Source organism: Bombyx mandarina, chromosome 01 (assembly GCF_030267445.1).
Source record: "Bombyx mandarina strain Sakado chromosome 01, ASM3026744v2".
In the NCBI taxonomy this organism is placed as follows: domain Eukaryota; kingdom Metazoa; phylum Arthropoda; class Insecta; order Lepidoptera; family Bombycidae; genus Bombyx; species Bombyx mandarina.
In genome coordinates, this window is record NC_143208.1 from 11,311,969 (window position 1) to 11,334,638 (window position 22,670).

The 22,670-nt window shown below is 35.5% G+C and overlaps 3 protein-coding genes across 10 annotated transcripts in view; 1 reads left to right on the forward strand and 2 right to left on the reverse strand.

The window, feature by feature from the left end:
- Window positions 1-5,522, reverse strand: part of LOC114246926 (uncharacterized) — a 36,571-nt gene extending 31,049 nt beyond the window's left edge. For 4 of the 8 annotated variants that reach the window (XM_028179683.2, XM_028179681.2, XM_028179680.2 and 1 more), the window contains exons 1-3: window positions 5,048-5,521; window positions 4,815-4,970; window positions 2,731-2,988 (exon numbers count right to left, since the gene is read on the reverse strand). In XM_028179683.2, the coding sequence (XP_028035484.2) occupies window positions 2,731-2,988; window positions 4,815-4,970; window positions 5,048-5,183 (550 nt within the window). In that variant the 5' untranslated portion in view covers window positions 5,184-5,521. Of the gene's footprint in view, window positions 1-2,730; window positions 2,989-4,814; window positions 4,971-5,047 lie in introns of all 8 variants that reach the window. The other 4 variants (XM_028179685.2, XM_028179684.2, XM_028179682.2 and 1 more) reach the window with 3 other exon arrangements.
- Window positions 5,523-7,535: 2,013 nt separating this feature from the next.
- Window positions 7,536-15,061, forward strand: Su(P) (prostaglandin E synthase Su(P)). Its single transcript, XM_028179697.2, has 5 exons — window positions 7,536-8,119; window positions 10,080-10,289; window positions 10,368-10,570; window positions 12,396-12,608; window positions 13,557-15,061. Exons 1-5 carry the CDS (start codon window positions 7,847-7,849, stop codon window positions 13,819-13,821), a joined length of 1,164 nt encoding a protein of 387 aa, XP_028035498.2. The 5' UTR covers window positions 7,536-7,846; the 3' UTR covers window positions 13,822-15,061.
- Window positions 13,728-21,894, reverse strand: LOC114246937 (uncharacterized). The gene is made up of 7 exons (XM_028179698.2): window positions 20,252-21,894; window positions 19,246-19,398; window positions 18,749-18,876; window positions 18,153-18,408; window positions 17,668-17,852; window positions 16,581-16,782; window positions 13,728-15,597 (listed from the first exon to the last, which is right to left on the reverse strand). The coding sequence occupies exons 1-7, from the start codon at window positions 20,388-20,390 to the stop codon at window positions 15,476-15,478; spliced, it is 1,185 nt and encodes a 394-aa protein (XP_028035499.2). The 5' UTR covers window positions 20,391-21,894; the 3' UTR covers window positions 13,728-15,475.
- Between the last annotated feature and the right edge of the window lie 776 nt (window positions 21,895-22,670).

A 22,670-nucleotide genomic window follows, 5' to 3' on the forward strand; every position in this document is an offset into this window, starting at 1 on the left:
TTCTTTACCTTGCTTTGAATCGTAAACAACAATACTTGATAATTTATTAAATATGTCTGCATTTGTGCCGTAAAAAGCATTTTTGCGTAAAGTTTTATTTCATCATATTATGAAAAAAGTTCTGTTGAAGCTCATCGTATCTTAGGGGAAGTGTATCGTGAACATGCTTTAGCTGAGCAAACATGTCGGAAGTGGTTTACACGTTTCAAAGCTGGTGGTTGGAAGACAAGGAGCGAACTGACCAGCCGAAGAAAATAAAGAGTTAGAGGCATTGCTCAATGAAGACTCACCTCAAGCACTTCAAGAATTGTCTATATCATTGGAAGTTGACTTATCAAAGGTAAGAAAACGTCTCTTTCAACTCTTAAACATTAATTATAATCCAGAAGGAGGGACATTGAGTCCCGTATGAACTGAAACCAAGGGAAATTGAGAGGCGTCTTTTGAGGTGTGCTGCTTCAACGGGAGGAAAGAAAAGGTTTTTTGCATCGAATGGTGATAAATAATGAATCTATTAAGGTCGGTCAACTATTAACATCAGTTGCAAAGCAAAATATCCATAGGTCTGTGTACTTGGTGGGATCAGAGGGTTGTGGTTTATTATGAACTGCTGAAATCGAAAGAAACCATAACTGGGAATCGCTACCGACTGCACTTGATGCGATTGAGTCGTGCGATAAAAGAAAAACGGCAGGAATACTCCGAGAGACACGACAAGTGTTTTTGCTGCACGAAAATGCTCGTCTACATGTCGCAAAACCTGTACAAACGTACCTAAAAACACTTAATGGAAAGTCCTACCGCACGCGTCGCATTCTCCAGATATCGCTCCTTCAGATTAACCTTTGTTTCGTTCGATGGCTCATAGTCTGTCTGAGCAGTTCACTGTACACAAAAAAAAGATTCGATTCGTGGATTGCATCAAAAGGCGAGGCGTTCCTTCGACACGGTATTTTTACCCTGTCCGAAAGAAGATCACAAGTAATAGAAAGCAATTGGCAATACTTTCATTAGTGTATTTTTTTTATTTTACATTGATTTTTTTTTTCATTAATATGGCTACAAATACATTTGAACACCTTACAAATATTATGAGATATTTTTTTTATTACTTAAATGGGTGGACGGTCTCAGTATAGTTACAACGACTGCCCCACCCTTCAAACCGAAACGCGTTACTGCTTCACGCCAGAAATAGGCGGAGTGGTGCTACCTACCCGTGCGGATACACAAGAGGTCCGACCACCAGTAATTACGCAAATTATAATTTTGCAGGTTTGTTATTTATTACACGATGTTATTCCTTCACCGTGGAAGTCAATCGTGAGCATTTACCAAGTAGGTATTTCATTAGAATAATTGGTACCCGTCTGCGGGATTCGAACACCGTTGCATCGCTTGATACGAATGCAACGGACATTTTATCCTTTAGGCCACGACAGGTCTTGTAACAGGAAGTTAAAATAAAATACCTAGCCATTTTAACAAGCGTCAATTGTATGATTTTTATAGCTGCATATATCTGAAAAGCTGGTTAAGCATTTCATCTAATTCTGGTTTTCTGTGGTCCTGCTTTACTAAATGTTTGGTATATTACTGATGCAAGCTTCAAAATAATTCCTTCCACCTTTATTCTTAAACATGGTTCCACATCCACATTTTTCTACTCCCAAATCATATGAAGTGATAATATAATATCTTTGAAGGATTCATCAATGTTCATTCAATTTGCACAATTTATTCATTGAGAATTTGTTCCGATCACCTAGCAATCACTTTGAAATGACCTAATGTTTTTTTTTGTATCTTTTACATAATTCATACTTGCTATTAATTAAAAAAGAAACAGACTATAATTATTTGACCTGTGTAAAAGATCATCAACTGCATATCAGGTTAATTAGATGCGAGGCAAGTGTTAAAAAAAATATCAAAATAATATTACAGATTGATTTAACTTGTAAAATCTGCGCCCATCTTAAAGCTTAGGATCGAGATAATGTGTCAACTATAACTTAGGTAACATTCTAAGGGGTATTTGACTAGTTTAAATAAAACATGATGCCAATTCAAATACGACGTAAATAACAAATAGATACAAATTTTTGTTGTTGCAAATATATTTCGACTGACGATAACAATGAAATCAATTCAGTCAAACTTTGTAACAATTCCCTAAGCAAATTTTGAGTATTTTATGAGTCAAATACCCATCAATCTGTCATCATCATTAATAATTCTAAAAATACAATCCTCTTCATAGCACGCTCATCAATGTGATGTTTTTGTAAAATATATCTTATCTCTTTTATACCAACAGTCTTGTAATTGTATCAGTAATTGTTATTGTACGTCATCGCGACCTAATGCATTTACACGATAAATGTGATTTTAAATTGGGTATCAAGAATATTTCACATTGCATTTACTAAAAAAAAATCATTTGGCTTATGCTGTTAGTGGTAAGCATAAAACAAATGAAATTAACGATATAAAGCTTTTGTGATGAATTGTTATTTTCATAATCTGTTTTTTTATTATTATTGGCAATGATCAATTTCCACATGATTTTAAATTTTGTAAAATCCCAATTTTACCATAACTAATCAATGCTAAAGCAGAAAAACCAGAGAAAACAAAAGTGTAAATTTAATTTAGACTGCAAAACCTTTCCTTGATCCAATTGTGAAAAAAATAAACAAACTAAAAAGAAGGTTTAAATTAACATACCCTTTAAAGACTGTAGATATTCATAGATGTGTGGTGCTGCGTAATCTGATGGCATTTTTCCCTTGCTGTTCTTCACAAATGGGTCGGCTCCATGCTCAATAAGAAATTTTACCATCTTTAAGTTGCCAGACGTAGTGGCATCATGCAGAGGAGTGTCATCGTCCAACCCTTTTGCATTGACATTAGCACCACCATTTACGAGCACCACTACAACCTGATACCATCCATAGCTGCATGCTTCATGAAGAGGAGTCCATCCTAGAATTGTTACAGTTATGTAGACACATAGTTTTGTAACCATGCAGACATTTTGTTTTTGTGATAACTTTTAACAGTTATGACTAGAAGAAGATGAAGTAACACAGTGAAATAACTAGATGTTGCCAGTTTGATTTAGCTGCAAACAGTTTTTTTTGTAACTTTACTAATGCAAAATATCACTATTTAGACTTTGAGGCCGACTTGCATGAGATGACTCCAGGTGAGTCCTAAAAGCTACATAAAATTATCATTACCCTCAATAAAAATAATACACTTAATAATAATTATGATTTTGTTACAAATAACAACAACTTTTTAATGACCATCAGTTTGATACTAAGTATAGAAATCCATTCTACTCACTAAATGCAATGTAATGGAAAAGCTGACAAAAAAATCATCGACATGTGAAGCAAAACATATTATGTATGTAATTTGGCCTATCTATAGTTTTACCAATACTAATTTACCACTTAGTTAAATACCCACAGGACCAGCTTCATACAGTTAGTCTTGATTTTGGTATATGTTACACATAAAGCAGTTATTGTCATTAATTTTTTTTTTCAAATTTCATTGAGACATTTTGCAAGCCGGCCTTTGTATATTTTTAAAATCACTATTATATGTATGATATATTTTCTCAAAGTGAAAATATATGACATAAGGTTTGATTGCAACTAGATTCAATTAAATAAGCTAGAATTCAATACACATAAGACATTTATACACATACACATGAAAACAAAGTTAATAGCAAGCATATAAATGTAAACAGATTCAAAGCCATCACATACAGAACAATTATCTTTACAACAAACACAAACAACTTATGCACAGCCTTATCACAACAAATATAAGCAAGGGAAAACATGCTATGTAATAATTTAGCAACAACATTCATACAGCACAGTTACTGACAAAATCTAGTTAGAAAGTTTAGCTGTGTATCAACTAATTACAGTCTGTTGAACAATGATTGTAGTTTCTAGCCATAAATTGAAAAATTTACATCAACTACTTAATTTATTATGATTGATGAGGATGTAAACATTGCAGTCGAACCGTTTAATGAAAGTAAAACATCACATGGAACACTTTTACTAAACATTTAGTATGAATACATTAATCAATAGATGCATATTACAACATAAGCAAACACTTGTATGTAACTTAACATCAAAATGTACTTGTCTAAATGATGACAACATATCTTTAGTTGATGATGACTGCAACTGCAACTAATAGTTTTCTTGCCATAGTTAGAAGAAAACTTCATAGAACTATTGGGAGCTATAGAGTTGAGGAAAAGGTAACAAAAATTCATGTTAAGTATTAAATTGTAACAACATTTTGAACATTGTTTAAAAATGATCAACAGTTTTCTGCTTTAAATCACAATGGGTCGACAAAACCCTGCTCTTTCCCTTCATAAACATTTTCCCTTGTGAACTATTATAAACTGATAAACAAAATAGGATTTAGTATTTTCTAATGTGTGTAAATATGTCGAATCGTTTAAATAATGGATAACACAAATTTTTATTTAAATATTAAATTTAATATAATTCATTAACATTGTGAGTTTCAGTATCACTGCTATGTGAAATTATACAATACTTATCATCTTAAATTCACACTTCAAAATTATACACAATATGAAATTTATGATTAGTACAGAAGCAGCATAAATACACTGTTAATATTGTTAATAATAGAAATAAAGTTGAATTAAACCACAACTCCCGGATATTAGGACACACATGGTAAACATTATTATTTGTGTTACATCACTTGAGCAGTTCAACAGTAAAAACACTTACCAGCAAAATCAGGAACATCCGGATCTTGACCCTGATCAATAAGCTTTTTCACTTGATCATGGTCTCCTCTAATAGATGCGACATGAAGAGGTGTTTCGCCACGCTCGTTGCGTTGTTGTCTTGTACGCTTTCTTTCTTCTGCTGGAGTCGGAGCGGCTGTACACGGAATTGGCGGGAAATTACATCTCTTTTCTGCAGACTCAACCAACCATATGTATACAACGAAGCCAAACCTGGAGGAGCATCTTGTGATGATATTTGCATCACCAAAGCCAGCTGCTGCCGCTCCGACATGGGAGCTATGACTTGAGTCCGAAGCGAGCCGTCAGACCCACGGCCGGAGCCCCTCGTTCGCGACGTCGACGGCATGGTCTGGGCATAACCACACGGCTAAACGTAAAATAACACTTACGACGCCGTAGAACAACAAGACATCATCTACACTGGATCACTGACGCGCTAATATTTTACACAAGATGTGCGACAACTATAACTTCCTCTAAAAACTAAACAAGCTTCGAGCTTCAATACATTTTTAAAAGTCACAAACACGTAAAATTAACACATTTGACACAATATTGTGATGAACCATTGAAACTAAATAAAATCTCAGAAAATCAGTCACTAAGGTAAATAATCATTAACCAAATGAAGGTAGCTCGTACAACACTACAAACAGACATTTCGATGAACGAATCGAAACAACGAAAACGTTTACTTGAGATGAAAATTGTCTATGGCAAATGCAATCGATTTCTTCCGAGTGCGTTTTTTTACAAATATAGGACATAGGTCCTGAGAGATACAGGGTTCCTAAACTATTATTTTCTTATCCAGTGACGCGAATAATGTACCAGTGTTCGAATCTCGCAGACAGATAGATACCTTACATTACATACATACTTATAATAACTTCACGAATGACTTCCACTGTGAAGAAATAATGTAGTAAAACTCAAGCCCGCAAACACTTCAATTTGCGTAATTACTGGTGGTAGGGTGTGAGTCCACACGGATAGTTACTACCACTCTGCCTATATATATGCCTTGAAGCAGTAATGTGTTTCAGTTTGAAGGGTTGAGTAGTTGTTATACTGTAAAAGAGATTCAGAATTCATGCTTCAAGGTGGGTGGCGCTATTTACGATTTACGTTGTTGATGTCTATGGGCTCCGGTATCTTCATAACCCCAGGTGGACCACGAGCTTGTCCCCCGATCTACTCAATAACAAAAACAAAAATGCGTTCACTTTGTTATGGCCATCGAAAGATGTACTACCGAAATCGCGTAATAGCGTTGGGAATGGACTCTTCAAGATAATGTTAGATGAAAATGAAATATTTTAGTTTCTTGCTTGATAGGAGTTGATGCTTCAACTGTCAGTTGAGGTATACTAGGACAGGATCCCGGACTGTAGAGGCGATCAGTGCAGTTCTTATTTATTGGGTAAAGGGTGGTTACAAGTATTTTTTTCTTTCCTGGTTAACGCAGGTGCTCTTGGAACAACGAATGAGCAAGTAAGACCTTATCTTTTGGGGTAATCTGAACATTTCTGGTGAAACAGATATCACTGGAATTCATTCCATTATGGATTTTCAGCTGGCGACTTTTTTTTGTATTCAATTCACTGTTGGATTAAAATGTTAGACCACAATGCACTCACTGTGAGAATTTATGTCGCGAAAGTCATCGATAAAATATGGCATACCTCAATTCTGTTGAAGAATCATCATACAGAGAATTCTTGAAAATCTCTACAAGTATGTAGATCGCTAGTTTTCTAAAGGTCGAATCTTAAAAGACGATCGTTGTCTTCGATTCCTATTGTAGGTACCTGATGTTTGCATGCTTTTCGCATTGCATAACAAGGTCAATAACTTGTTATTTATTGTTGGCATGCATAATTAAATGAATAACGTTGCGGAAGGTGCACAATTCACCGGGTGCAAGAGTTTCTGTAGCGTTGTTTTGAAGGAGCGATCAAAACATGTGTTTGAAGTCTCGGAACAATTTGAATCGAATCTCCGATTTCAATTAATTAAATTTTGCTCAATGAAACAAGACAATACAAAGGAGGAGGTTTTTTTGTTATTCCGCTGCAAATCCAAAGAACTGTTGAAGGTATTGGTATTCATGGGTTCCATGAAATATCGACGATAGCGTTCAATAACTTAATCATTTAAAAGGAAAGTCGATTAGACTAACACTTTGTTTATCTCTCTCTCTCTCTCTCTCTCTCTCTTGAATCGCTTCTATCGCTTCTAATGCTTCTGTTATCTCGTTACCATCACCCCCACTCACTGCTGGAACAAAGCTCGTCCATATGACCTGGAATCGTTGCAATCTATATGCATCTGTCTAATCTATCTTTTCCAGAAATCATCTTACCGACTACCATTCGATTCCATGGTGTTTCCTCAGTGCTACGATATGTCTTTTTTCCTACGGCAGTGACGAGAGAATATAGTCGTTATATTAGCTGCTATTTGAATATGGTGCCGCATAAAGACAATTTGAAGCAATAGTTAAAAAAATATACCTAGTCAACTAATGTACGATCCCACTTTTCTTTGTGTGTTCAGTTTAAGACACATTAAGTTCGCCCGGTTACGCTGTTAAGGTGTCTCAAGACCATCAGCTTAGGCAGGAAAAAAAACAAGAAAATGGTAGCCATAGATAATTAAAGATAGCTGGCAGTGAAGGGTAGTAAACATTATGCTTCTACTTTCTACTATCGAAAATACAGGAAATTTTACAAAAACAGTCCCTATCATAGATTATACACATAATTAATTATAATACAGTTTCTACTATTTTCTACTGTACATAAGTAGTCTTTCCATGACCTATGAGTTGTTGTTGGCTTATTACACATAGGCGGCTAGCGGTTAGTCTTGCCTGCAAAGAAGAAACTTAGGGATTTATTTTCTGTTGAAATGGCTTAATTTTCAATCAAGCCAGTAAATTAGTATTCTCGTGATAAGCTTAACTATCTACAATATTAACTAAATTAACAGGATAAACTGATCAAAATGTGGCGATCAACATTAACACTATTAAGAAAAATTGTGGTTCCGTCGCTGAAAGAGAATTTGCAGCAATCTAAAACATTATTTTCCACTAAGTCACGGCCTAGATCGACGGTGAGGTTAACACTCATCAGTGCCGGGATAGGAGTTCTTGTTGGAGCTGGCTATGGAGGTTATACACATTACAAAATAAACGCGAAAAAACGTACACTTCCTCAAGAAAACGAAGAATATGCATTTTTAAAGCAAGCACCCAAGTACACACCGCAGTATTGTGTAAGAGAAAAATTACTTATTCTAATAATAGTTTTTAAATTACATAAAATAAAGTACCTACAAATGAGAAAAAAAATAGCCATTTTCAATATATTATATATATTTATTTATTTTCAATCTAGGAAAAAAATGTTCTTGGTTACATAAAAGAGTATGGCCCTGTGGAGTTGAGTAGAGAATAGTAATGTACATCTTTTTATTAGTGTAAGAGATATTTAGCTAGAATATTACTTTCTAACATATTCAAATTCAAATTCAAAATCATTTATTTCAACTTGGATGTCATCAAAAACACACTTGTTGAATGTCAAAATGTAAAAGAAAATGTTAACTCTACCACCGGTTCCAAAAAAAGCCACAGTCCTGAGAAGAACCGGCGAAACAAACTCAGCGGGCTTTTTTTTTTTTTTTTGTATTTTCTCAACTATTTTCTTTTTTTTTAAACAAGAAAACATATTTACAGTATACAAAAAAACAAGTCAAAAAAATACAATTCAAATAAATAATAATAATAATGAAAAATGAAAAGGCCAGGAGCGAACGCCTCATTCCCACGTAGTGCCATCTAGTAAAAAATCCTTAACTTTATAATATGCCTTGTTGCACAAACGTTCCTTGACAGTTTTCTTAAATCTATGAACAGGTAGTAGTTGAACGTTTTGTGGGATCTTGTTGAAAAGCTGTACACCCAGCCCCCTGAAAGAGTTGCTTATTTTCTTAATTCGAGCCGCCGGCAACGCAAGCCTATGTTTGTTCCTAGTGTTCACATTATGCAAATCGCAGACTCTGGGGAATTCTACAATGTTTTTACGCACGTACAATAAATTTTCAAAAATGTATTGGGACGCTAAAGTTAGAATTTTGATTTCCTTAAACTTGTCCCTCAAGGATTCCCTCGGGTGCATATTATAAATAGCACGAATAGCCCTCTTCTGCAGGATGAAAATCGTTTCAACATCGGCAGCATTGCCCCATAGCAAAATGCCATAGGACATAACACTATGAAAATAACTGAAATAAACTAGACGTGCCGTATCTTCATCAGTATACGTTCGTATTTTTTTTACCGCAAACGCTGCAGAACTAAGTCTATTCGCTAACTTGCATATGTGAGGACCCCACTGCAGCCTGGAATCAACTGTTATACCAAGAAAAACTGTCGAATCAACAAGCTCCAGTGTCTCTCCACTTACATACAAAAATTTACAGACATAATTTGATTGTGAAAATTTATACTACACAACAGAATGCTTATAATTAATACAGTGCCCATGTATTTTGTAATTTTGAGAAAATTTGAGTATAATAATATTATTTAAAACATTTCATTTCAAATCAAAATTTTAATACTGTTATAACAGTGGAAATTGAAGTTGCTCATAAAAAAATATAAAAATATGTATTTTTATGATTATTGAACATCACTTTAATTTGTTAATAAAATGTTTGTGTGATAGTGAATTAGTCTAGTTTCAAACAATTACATAATATTATATGAAAAATTCTTCACACATTGGCTCCCATTGCCTCCAGTATGCCAATCAGGAGCCATCCTGTTAATAAAATCATTCACATAGGAACATCTTAGAATTTTTCAGCTCAAGTCACAATTACAAATTAAAAGTTACATAATAAAAATGCTCCTTATTATATTCCAACATGTGGCCTTCCCCTCAGTGCATAATATATATTTATTTATTTATTTGTTTGTATTAATAATGACACTATTGCTTAATGATGTCCAAGAAAAATGCTTAAACTTATATGAATTTGTTATATTTGTGAGGATAATTGATTGAATTTATTGATTAAAATATTTGAATGTTATGTAACAATGCTAATTACATTAAATAACAGTTTAATAAGTTATTGCAATAAAAGTTGTATAGCTCAGAAATAAATTATTTCCTTGTTCACATTGTATTACATAAATATTAAATATATCTTTTAAACTTTGCAGGTTATAAATGATTCAGATACTAGTAATCTTAGCTTAGTTCTGTTCCAATACAGAACCTGTCCATTTTGCTGTAAAGTCCGTGCCTATCTTGATGCCCGTGGTATCAGTTATGAGGTAGTTGAAGTTGATGCTGTACTTCGTCAAGCAATCAAGTGGTCTGGTTATAAAAAAGTGCCTATTGTCCTCGCTAAAGTGGATGGAGGGTACCAGGTATGTAAAACATTATGTAAAATGATGTTGCTAAAATCAATCAAATATGAGTTACTAATTATGATTTTAATCTTTCAGCAATTACTTGATAGTACAGCAATAATATCTATCCTTGAAACATATTTATTAGACAAAAAATCTCAATTAACTGAAATCATTAAATTTTATCCTGTATCTCAATTTGTTAATGATGCAGGGAAGAACATAACAGAAATTACCAATAAATATTTCATAATGCATAATTCTCCATTAAGTAATGACAACGAGAAGTCTGCAGAATTGTGAGTCAGTGTTTTTATTTTATTGTAATGAAATAATCTTGCTGGTTTTGGAAAAATGAAACATGGTTTCAAACTACAATAAGAGTTTCAACAGTCAAAAGATAAACTTGATAGTTGCTAGTAAAACATCCAATGAATTTGAAGCTGCGATTAGAAGATGCCATTTTTTATATATTCAGTGCAACAAGCCCTATGATATACATACATATATGTGAAATTTGCATGTTAATTTCATTGCAATTTCTTAAGTCATATTTAAAAAAATGCAAAAACACTGTTTAAAGTTGCCTGTAAATCATTTGTCTAGTATGAAGTTTATTAATTTTTTTTTTTTTTTATCAAGTTGCATAATTTCACATTGTTATAGGTAGAGTATCTCTTGTCTGTCTCTACTGACCTTATCTGATATATTCTCTTAATCAAACACATTAAAATTATTCACTTTCTATGAAGTTTTATCACCATTACAGGATATTTGTAGAATGTGCTGTAAGCATGTAAATTGGTGTGCACTCAAGAATTAATTTACACAAATAAAACAATGTGAATGGTAAAATAAAATATCACAGATAATTGTGATCGTTTTTTATTTATTTATTGCTTAGATGGGTGGACGAGCTCATAGCCCACCTGGTGTTAAGTGGTTACTGGAGCCCATAGACATTTACAACGCAAATGTACCACCGACCTTGAGATATAAGTTCTAAGGTCTCAGTATAGTTACAACGGCTGCCCCACCCTTCAAGCAGAAAAGCATTACTGCTTCACGGCAGAAATAGGCGGGGTGGTGGTACCTACCTGTGCGGACTCACATGAGGTCCTACCACCAGTAGATAGATAGTTTATTAGTTTGGATTTAGCTCAATGTCCTTAGTTTTTAACACTGCAAATGTGGATAAAACCAACTATAACAATTACCTACTTTAAGAAAATTATGTATAGAAAATATTTTTTGTACTAAACACAGTCTAAATTTTATCTGATATAGTTTTAGGACAGGATATAATATGGGTATTAGTACTTACTATTTGCCTTCACTAGCTTTTGAAACTATTTTGTGTCCTTGGCATAACGTTAATGATTTTTGAATTGAATTTTATTTGACTCGTAATGTTTTGGGAATATGTTTGCTTCAGATGTTTGCCTAGTTTTACTTCAGGTGACCTAGTAACTTCAGTGGCTTTTATATCTTGCATTTTCAACTATTAATATTATTTCGCACAATAAACAAGACAGCCAAGCCATAAAAATGGAAAAACCTACATTTCTTAAAATTCTAATATAAGAAATAAATTTATAACATGAAAACTTTTTATAACAATTTTTTGTTTTCACCTGCACTAAAAAAGAAAAAGAAAATTGGAGTTGAAATCAAACCCTTAAAGTTATTTATTACATCATGCAATTTACATGATGTAAAAGCTTGTTGCAAGATTTACTTATTTTCAGCTTGAAGCTTTTTTGTGCCTAGTGCGAAACACTTCCAGATTATAATAATTTGGAGCTTTCTTTTTATTTTTTCCCATTAGTGAGCAAAGAAAATTATGATAATTTAACTGCAACAATTGCTCATATTTTTAATACTGTAGTGTGAAGTTTTCATATTTGACACTGTAAAAAATGGCACTTTTTATAGGGAGCTTTCCTATTGGGATTTCAGGATCATTTGCAAACAATTTTTTGTAATTCTAGTAATCATAAACTTATTACAATCGTTTTATTTATGATTTTTTTGCCTTGCCTGAAGTACTAGTGCCAATTTGGTAGCTAAAAATAGTCAAACAATATAACTAAATAAAACATTGGATGTTAATAATAATTACAGAGAAGAACGGAAATGGCGCCAATGGGCTGACACTGTTCTGGTGCACACATTATCACCAAATGTTTATCGGACACCGGGTGAAGCTTTAGAAACATTCAAATGGTTTGAACAAGCGGGGCGCTGGAAAGAATCGTTCCCGGACTGGGAATGTGCACTCATGGTTTATGTCGGAGCTGCAGCTATGTGGATGATTGCCAAACGACTTAAGAAAAGGTAAATTAATATGTAAATAATACTACCGTTTAGAGCAAAAACGACATTCCATTTCATAATGGTTGTAGTTCAATATCAATATTATTTTTTTTGCTCAGATGGGTCAACGAGCTCACGGGCCCCCTAGTGATAAGTTGCCATAGCTCAAAAACATTAGCGTAAATGCCGCGACCCGTTTTTAGACTTCTGGTCCATGTCACACTTGTAAAGTAATTTTTTTTAAACAGTGATTTTAGGTATAAATGCCGGAGGTTTTTTATTTTTTATATAATACTTATTTTAGTAACATGATGAAAGGCGATTGCATGCAGCAGAGATGCGAATGTTGCGATGGATGTGTGGAGTAACGAGAATGGATAGAATACGGAATGAATATGTTAGAGGAAGTCTGAAAGTGGCACCTGTGACAGAGAAGTTGAGGAGTGCACGTTTGGGATGGTATGGACATGTGATGAGACTGAATGAAAATGAAGTTGTTAAGAGAGTGTGACTATGAATTTGGAAGGATTTAGAGGAAGAGGTAGACCTAAGAAGAAATGGATGGATTGTGTGAAAGACGATATGGGTAGGAGGGGAGTGAGCGAAGAAATGGTATATGATAGAAGAGTATGGAAGGAGAAAACATGTTGCGCCGACCCCTGGTGACTGGGAGAAGGACAGGATAATGATGAATGATGACTTATTTTAGTAACAATCACGCCACGTGAACAGGTCCCGTGCTAAGTTCGTAAAGAACTTGTGTTACAGGTACCAGATAATGGAAATAAATGTAAGATTTTTATTATAACACATATACGATACATAAAAGATATTTTATATTTATCATACAAATATCTTCCCTTGGCGGGATTCGAACCCGCGACCCCCTTGTGTAGTGGCCATGTCACTTACCACTACACCAGACGGCCGTTAATGCTAATTTTGAAGCCTTGATTGTTTTAATTTCAGACACAATATTAGTGATGATGTTCGTCAGTCTCTTTATGATGCAGCAAATGAATGGACTATCGCAGTAAACAAAAAAGGAAAACGATTTTTTGGAGGGGATGTCCCTAATTTAGCAGATATCACTGTGTACGGAGTGTTAAGTAGCATTGAAGGTTGCATGGCATTCAAAGATTTAAGAAACAATACTCAAATCGCGAAGTGGTATGATGATGTTAAAAACGCAATAGAGAGCAGGATGGGTAAAGTAGAAATAGCTCACGCATAATCCATCTCATTCATATTCATGTGCCTTATACTTTTTTTTTTAAATTTACACACAGGTTGGGAATAATGGTATCGCCCTCGGGGTGGTAACGCTTACTCGTGCTCTTTTAGAAACGTTCAGTAGTATTGTTGAAACTAAAATGCATAAAATTATGATATTGAAAATAAACGTCTTTTGTTTGTGACTACCTAGATAGTTTGGCATGGTCCGCTTTAAGGTGATAACGTCGTTCCCACTCTGTCGAATTCGTTGTGTTATTTAATATTCTACAGTATTGTTGCTTCACTAAGATTACGAGATACTGTTATGTCAAAAGTTATTCATTTTCATTTATAGTTAGATTCATTAAATGCGAATAGATTGTAATAAAATGTACGAGCTCATAAAAAAAAACTGTTTACCACCATTGGTTACTTGACTTGTTAGTCTATCTTGTAATCTTTTATAATGATGATCTTCACTAAAGTGGCGGGAACTTATTGGGACACCAATAAGCTTAGAACCACAGAAGTCATGTTCAGTCATTTAGTTCTTTTTCTTCACACTTGGTAGTTTCTGATTATTTTGGTTAATAATCTATAACTATTATATCCCTTTTGTCGAAGAAGCATTAAATTAAAAATAAAACAGTACAAAATCATTCATCACGTTTCTTTTCACATTTCTAATTCATTAAAATTGTATAATTTCAATAAAAAACCCAAAATATATATATATATATATTTCTGTGTTAAGTTAAGCTTAAAGAGTTGGAAGGCAAGTTCTAGAAATATTTTAGCAGTCGATTAGTAGTCAAAAATAACTAAAAACATGTGATAATTTCATTAATACGATAGGTGACCGTTGTTTATGCGTTACCTTTCTATTTCAAAAGTTAATGAAATATGATTTTAATTGATTAGAAGTAATTGACAATATATAAATTAAAAAAAAAACTGTAATTTCACATAAATATATATGTATGTATGTTAAGTTGTTATGATTCTAAGTTAATTTTGTTGCATGTATGTAGTTTATAAAATATGAATTCTATTACACTCGAGATCTCGTTTCGCATTGGCCAAGGATATTGTGCGAAACGAACGATAGGTAATCGTTTTTTGTAGCATGCAACATTACAGTGAACATTAGTTTCAAAAAAATGGTCATTGTGTAAGAGATTGTTGAGAGCAAAGCTCAACTACACGGAAGTATTAAACTAATGTGATGTTATTTCTTGAAATTAAAGGCATTAATTGTTGTTAAATGTTTTTATTTTCTAAATAAATATATCTACCGGAGGCATGTGTCGCATACTAACTCATAATTATACACTAAACCATTTAAATTTCGAAAAGTAAACGATAATTAATATGAAATAAAAATTAAAGTTTGCCTTTCAAAAAATCGTGTACCCTTATTAACTATCAAGAACAGTTATATACTAAACAAACGTTTTGATACTATGAATATTATTATATCCAATTATATAATTCCGTATCTTAAAACGTTATAGTTCAAATAATGCTCAATTTTTTTTGAAGTGGCTTAGGCAGTTAATTTTTTTTTTTGATATTATGGCCTGGTATGGACCTTTAGGCCAGCTGTTAATTTTTCATTAAATTTAAGTACAGACTAATTTCAAAGTTCTTTTTTATTTTTGTTATTGTTAATCTCAGCACGCGATTTGGGTGTACGTCAGAGAGAAACCACGATTGGCCACGTCCGGAGGGGTGGTTGCGGTGGCACCTTCATTGCCGTCTGTCACCACGTACAGAACAAAAGGCTTGGCTCCAGCTGTGGAATGAAAATCTCTTAGAAACATGAACTACGTTTTTTCTGTTTGTGGATGTTGATTAAGAAACTGTATTCTGTGTTCAAGGCCCTCGCTTCTGTAGATAGAGATGGAGTCTGTTAATCTCGAGCTTCGATCAACAATAGCGACGATCGGTATAATTTATAAAATTGGTGCGGGAATAGGTTCACCACAAGATCATGATTTATTTTTTCTTCCGAATTTAAGTATATTTATTTATTAGGCACATAATACGCATTACAAGCTAGAAAAGAAAAGATACACAATGAATAACAACAAGTAAATAAAATTGGATTTTAATATAAGCCATGCCCGCACAACTAATCAAGACAAATGTGCTAAGTACACAATGTTCATTACAACTTTACCATAGGACAAGACAGCACGATAACGATAACCAATTCAACTTTTAATGTAAGGAAGTAACAATAAATCACAATCACAAAGGAAATCACATTAAACATTAAACAATTACACTACCTAATCTACTATTAACATAGAGGATGCCCTTGATCATTTTTATAAACATCGCTAATTTATATGTAAAAACATTCAATTCAGTTGACGACTTTGCTAGTTCGTTATAGGTGCGAGACATTCGGGTAATTGGATTATAATAAGATATGTTGTTTTTGTAACTTTTTTTTTATATCTGAATATAGATGATATCTGTGCCTATGCGTTTTAAGTTGTGGTTTAGTTTTGTGATCACTTTAATCAAATCAAATCAAAAAAAAATTATTCAGCATAAATGAAAGTACATACTTATTGAACGTCAAAAGAACTACCGCCAATCGAAATCAAGGTCAGAATCAGCGAATACCATTATGTTTTGAACACTTCCGAGTAATACGATATGAAACGTCAAGTCTGTTTCTAAATCTTAGTGGCCTCATTGGTTAGTAGTCAAGTAGAAAGCAACTGTCAAATCAAAAAACTCAACAAACTGAAGCTAGGTACTTACTTTGGACCGGGACAAATCCAAGACCGCAAAAGCGGTCAGTGCCAACTGGTACTGCAGTGGCGGCAACAACAGGGTTTGGTATCACGACGAAATCCGTAACACAAGCGCCGTCGTTGACTGCCCCCACCGCTGTGCCCAGTACTGTATTGTCGGCACCCTCTACGTCGCCTGTTACCGTGAACGAGTACACATCGTTCCCTGTCTGAACATAATTAAAATTCGGCTTACCTTCAGTAGATACCGGGATAAATATTAAACAAATTACAAAAGCCTATCGATAGACAATGAATGCATATCTTTTGACTTGAGCCATGGAAGTGTTTCTTTGGTAGTTGGGCGTATTGGGAGCCTGCATGGGTATGTACCGCCATGCAATACAGTTGGGCGTTCCGTGTTAAAGATTAAATTGAATTCACGTATCTCAGAGTGGCATTCATATTCATCATCATCAGCCCAGGGACGTTCACTATTGGACACAGGCCTCTCCCATGATCGCCATTACGGCCGGTTCAGTGCTGTTCGCATCCAGCGAAGTCCCGGGACCTTCAGCAGGTCGTGGGAGGTCTACACACTGCGTTTTACAGTATGGGGTTGTTACTCGAGAATTTTTTGGCCTGTTATCTGTTTTACGAGTAAAGAGCCTTTTTTTTATTTTTTATTGCTTAAATGGGTAGACGAGCTCACAGCCCACCTGGTGTTAAGTGGTTACCGGAGCCCATAGACATCTACAACGTAAATGTGCCACCCACTTTGAGATATAAGTTCTAAGGTCTCAGTATAGTTACAACGGCTGCCCCACCCTTCAAACCGAAACGCATTGCTGCTTCACGGCAGAAATAGGCAGGGTCGTGGTACCTACCCGTGCGGACTCACAAGAGGTCCTACCACCAGTAAATCCAAAGCCAAAGCCTTGCCCACTGCCACTTCAATCGCACTATCCTTCGAGCTATGTCGGTTACCATGGTTCTCCTGCGAATAGGTACTCCTCATTCATAATTCGATCTCGCAGGTAAACTCCTAATATGGTCCTCTCTATTGATTGCACTTATATTTTCGGATAAGCAATGTTTGTTCTGTTATAGCTTACCTGAGCGTATTGTATAGCACAATATCCAGCCTCCATTCGAATACAAATACCGTAATTCAAATTCGCAATTTGTCTAGTGCCTGTGACCAAGGAGCCACTGAGAACCGTATTAGCTCCTGTACCGTAATTGAAACTATTTATGGTGTCCGTAATTCCTGTGTAATACTGCAGGCAACCATTAGGAGCTGTAAAATAAATGATGCTAAAATTAGGTAGACATTTCCTTTCAGGTTAATAACAATCTAAAATATTTATATAGGCCGTCTTGAACAATTCTTCAAACGACCTCTTGAAGCATGCGATGCATTACACTGTGTTTGTAACTAATGTTTCTCTGTAAGCTTAAAGGTACTAAAGGATCGGACATAGTTTGTAGATGTTCCGACCCTTTTCTGATAATGTAAGATTTTAGTTGTGTCTATTTTTGTTTATCAGAAACAAACAAATGAAAATAGAGTATTTATGACTAGCCTATAATAGTTTACCTAAGCCAGGACAATCGCATCCCAATTGAGTAAGTCTCATATTCCATCTCCTTGAAAAAGTGGTAGCCAGAGTGGCTGTCACAGCAATTGTAATCGCTGCATTTCCGTTAAAATCTACGAAAATCGTTTGTCCTGTGAGGTCGCCGCACAACGGTGGAACTATCGTGTTTCCACCAGTAATAGTGATAGAATCCGTGACACAGACACCATCACCATCAGGCTGTGCTATCACGAAATCCAGAAAATCTATACGAAGCTGCAAAACACATGAATTCAAATATATGTATATCTTAAACCATGTTAATGGATCTTAGTTCGCGGTACTGATGCTAGTCTAGATTTTATTCTGGTGCGGTAGGGTACAGCCATCCTTCTAATTTTATCAGCGATGTCCTGATGCTTTTTGAGTTGATGAGTAGGATAACCACGAATTCAACACAATTGCGAAATCGACCTCATTTCTCAAGTGTGGTAGCAGCATTCAGGTTGTGTTTATGAGCTCTGATAACCACAACAATAGGTAGTCGAGGCAGCACTCACTAGCCCATTTACAAACTATGAAAAACGAATAAGGTTTTTGTAATTTATTATATTACTTGGCAGATGTTGTTGCATCTGTTAACAATAAGTGTACATGCTTGTCCACCAGCATACGCTGCCGGATAACCGGGGCTTGTGAAGTATGTATTGTTTACGTTCGTTGTAGAGCCACACGTGCGGGAAACTGCAAAACAGCATTATCAGATAAAATTACAATTTAAATGCATTATAACACATAAGTTGGAAGAGATGAAAAACAGTCATGAGCTGTAACAAAATTTTATGAGGTCAAATAAAAACTAAAATTTTTAACCTACATTTTATTTCATGAATAGCCTGTTACAGCCATGATTGCTTGTAGTCAAAAAAGTATTTGTAATATTAAAAAAAGTCAATCAAAACAAAGTCAGGTGGTTGCGAAAATATTCATATTTTATGGTTTTAAACGAAAATTTTCCCGATAAGCAGATTTAGCAAGTACCTAATTGTATTATCTGCTTAAAATATAATTTAAAATTATGTAAAAAAACATCGAATAATCGGTGGGAATTACCAACACAACATCTTCCTCTCCTAGAAGCACAAGTTCCCGTGATGGTTCCATTAAGGTTGTTGCATTCTCGTCGCGCCAAACATATACCATTCATTGTATTGGTTGACGAACAGTCCGTGTTCGCGAAACGGACGATACTTACAAATGGAAATACTGAAATGCGTTTCAATAGTATTATTTATATAACATACATTGCGTCTTGCCATAAAAAAGTTCTAGATAATTCCTAATCCTTATGGCATGGTAATTTATGTAAAATAATATGGCAGACAGATGTCAGGTTCGGATTAAGTATTAGCTTTAGTAGAACTATTGAGGGAGATGAATTCTTTTTACGAATTAAAAGCATTTGCTCTTGAGGTGTAAATAGCATTATCAAATACGACCTTGTGTTTTTTCTTCCTACCTATGCTGTTAACCTTGAGAGGCTATTTCAGATTCGCCCTAACATGTAGGTGAGCGCACAGGGCTCAAACCGGAGTGTTGCTAACACTAGTCCTAGCAAGAGCAGTGCTTCGCAGAATCTATCACCGAATCGGAAACGCGACCCACTGAAAAGATCCGGCGAGAAACTCAGTGGGCTGTGTTATTGGTTATGGGTTAATTTACTCGTCGAGCCCTTCGTCACAAGCGACGGGTTCGGCGAGGACGGTGACCGGTGCTTGAGGTACCTAAAATCACCGTTAATGGATCGGGAGGATCCGTAATGACGTTTAGGGCGACGTCGACTATTTACCATTCGGCCCACCGGATCGGGTGTGAAAATTAATTTGCCCTGCAAAACACCTAAACGATTTTATTTATAATGTACAATAACGGCACTGACTTCTACCTCTCGAGCTGGTTTAACATCGGCGTTGAGATCAAAGTAAACGACATTTACCACTTTAAATCAGAGGGCACATTGAAATTGTATTTTTTCCCCTTAATATTGCTCTATTTAATCGCAATAGCTGGATTTATCGCATTGCTGTGCACAATTCTAAATAAAAAAATGTGTACTTACATATTCTTCCTTCTCTTTCTTCGTGATGGTCCAGATCATTGTCAAATTCATCTGCTACTAAATCGTGCGTATTATATATCGTATTTGCCGTAACAGCTACGAAAACTGTTATTATAATCAAATAAGATTTTCGCATCATTGTATTAGTGTTTTACTAAAAACGTTTATCGAAATTGGGTCAAATATTTTCCACTAGACCGGAAGATGGTACGTTTGACGACAAAATGAGAGTACAGTAGTGTATCTGGTATAAATAAAGTCGGTAACGGTCACATATTTGTGTAAGCTGTTTAGGTTGTTACCGTTTTTCGTTTAGCACTTGACGGCGACCTGACCGCTAAAAGTCCACTACTAGGTCACGCCCAGTTCTATTATTGCATATTATTTTCTATTTGAAAGACCTTTAAACGTTATTATACTTTACCCAGACTTCATCCAGACAAAATCTTAAGTTGTCGTCCTCAATCATGGTCCTGAGCAAGTCGAGCCTTTACACGGGGCATACAGTGTGTAATTTAGAGAACGAAGATAATTATTGGAACTGGCATTTCCCAGCACTATAGTACTGAAAGATGTTACTAACATTATTTTATAATAGGATAAGGATAAAAATGTATTCTCGTGTATTATAATTATAAATAATAAGGAATAGATTGATATGAAAGTTTGGAAAGATCGTAATATTTCGAATAGGACCAAAATACATCTTGTGCACTCACTGGTCTTTCCAATCGCTCTCTATGGAGCAGAAACATGGACCATAAAAGCAGCTGACCGAAACAGAGTTGATGCTTTTGAAATGTGGTGCTGGCGCCGCCTATTAAGGATTCCATGGACAGCCCACCGCACGAACATCTCGGTCCTACATCAGCTTAAAATGGAGAACGCTCAACGCCTGTCTGCCACCTGTCTGCAACGCATAATGCGCTACTTTGGCCACGTTGCCCGCAGAGGTGTAGACAAATTGGAACGTCTGATGGTCACTGGGAAAGTAGAAGGAAAACGTCCTAGAGGCCGGAGCCCCAAACGTTGGTCCGACCAGATCTCCGAGCAAACCAGCGGACCACTTAGCGCTGCACTTCACCAGGCATCTGACCGGAACCGATGGAGGCTGACAGTCGACAAGCTAAAACGGAGTCACGATCCTCAGCAATGAGGGAGCGATGGAGAAGAAGAAGAAGATATGAAAGTTTGTTAATCAATCACGCAAAAATGGCGGAAAAGATTTGAATGAAATTTCTCATAAAAATAGTGTATAATCCGGATTGATACTTTTTATAATTGTTAGTGAATGTAGGATATATTAGCTATAATATATACGGCAGTGTGTTTACACAAACAAACAAACTACTGGTAGTTTATCGATCAGAGAGCATAACTCTATATCTTAGGAAAATCCAAAATTCTTAATTCTTTCTGTATGAAACATTTAAATATATGTATAAAACCACGGGGGATGGGCGTTTCCATGGGAATATGGATGGCGATTGCCATCTACCTTGGCGTTATATTGGGAATTACAAAAAAAGATATTTACACTTAGCGCAGTAAATGAACATTATTTTCCATTCACGTTAGGGTACTAGTTTATTCTTTATATCTTGTGTGTATTTCTGTGTATATATTTGTACATTATTTTAATGAAGATCCCAGAAAAACTTTTTCTATTGAAATTGAAATTATAGGTTGTTCTACTTATGGGCTCAGATATATATTAGAAAGTTCTTGACAAATGAACCGTCCAAGCTTTCAAAGTCCACTCGATTACTACAGTTTTTCTCGGCTTTTATATATGATTGAGGGATTACCGGGGGCTAGGCTCAGCCTGGAAGCCTGGCATTTGCCAACATTCGCTGCCCGATCGCCTCCAAAGGAGACCTAACAACTTAAGAGCAGCTGCTCACGATTGAATCTAATACCGGATCGGAATCGCGACCCGCTGAGAAGATCCGGCAAGAAACTCAGTGGACTGATGCATGGGCTAAGTTGCACGTCGAACTCTTTGCCAAATTCGACGAGTACGGTTACCGGGGTCCCTAAGCCTGCTCCTAGTGTTAGAGCTGAAGGCGTCTAATCCAAGACTTATTGGATCTGATGGATCCGTAATGATGTATCTAGGATGGCTAACCTACAAAAGCGGGATTGTAGGGATTGGAGGGTGTCTGCGCGTGCTCGGGCCGCGTGAGCGAAAGTCATGACGGGTCTTATGCAAGTTTTGTCACCTTGTCACTTTGTTCCGAAGGGACATGTTACTCCGCTTACAGATAATGGGGGACTGATTTTATATGTGGGCGGAATGTTATGGATGCGTCCAGGATGGCTCCCCGTTACTTGACTTTCCTGGTCTAGGGTATGGGTTGGCCGAAGAGGGTGATTGGAGATATGAGATTCCTCCTCCTAATGCGTGAGGGAATCCGTG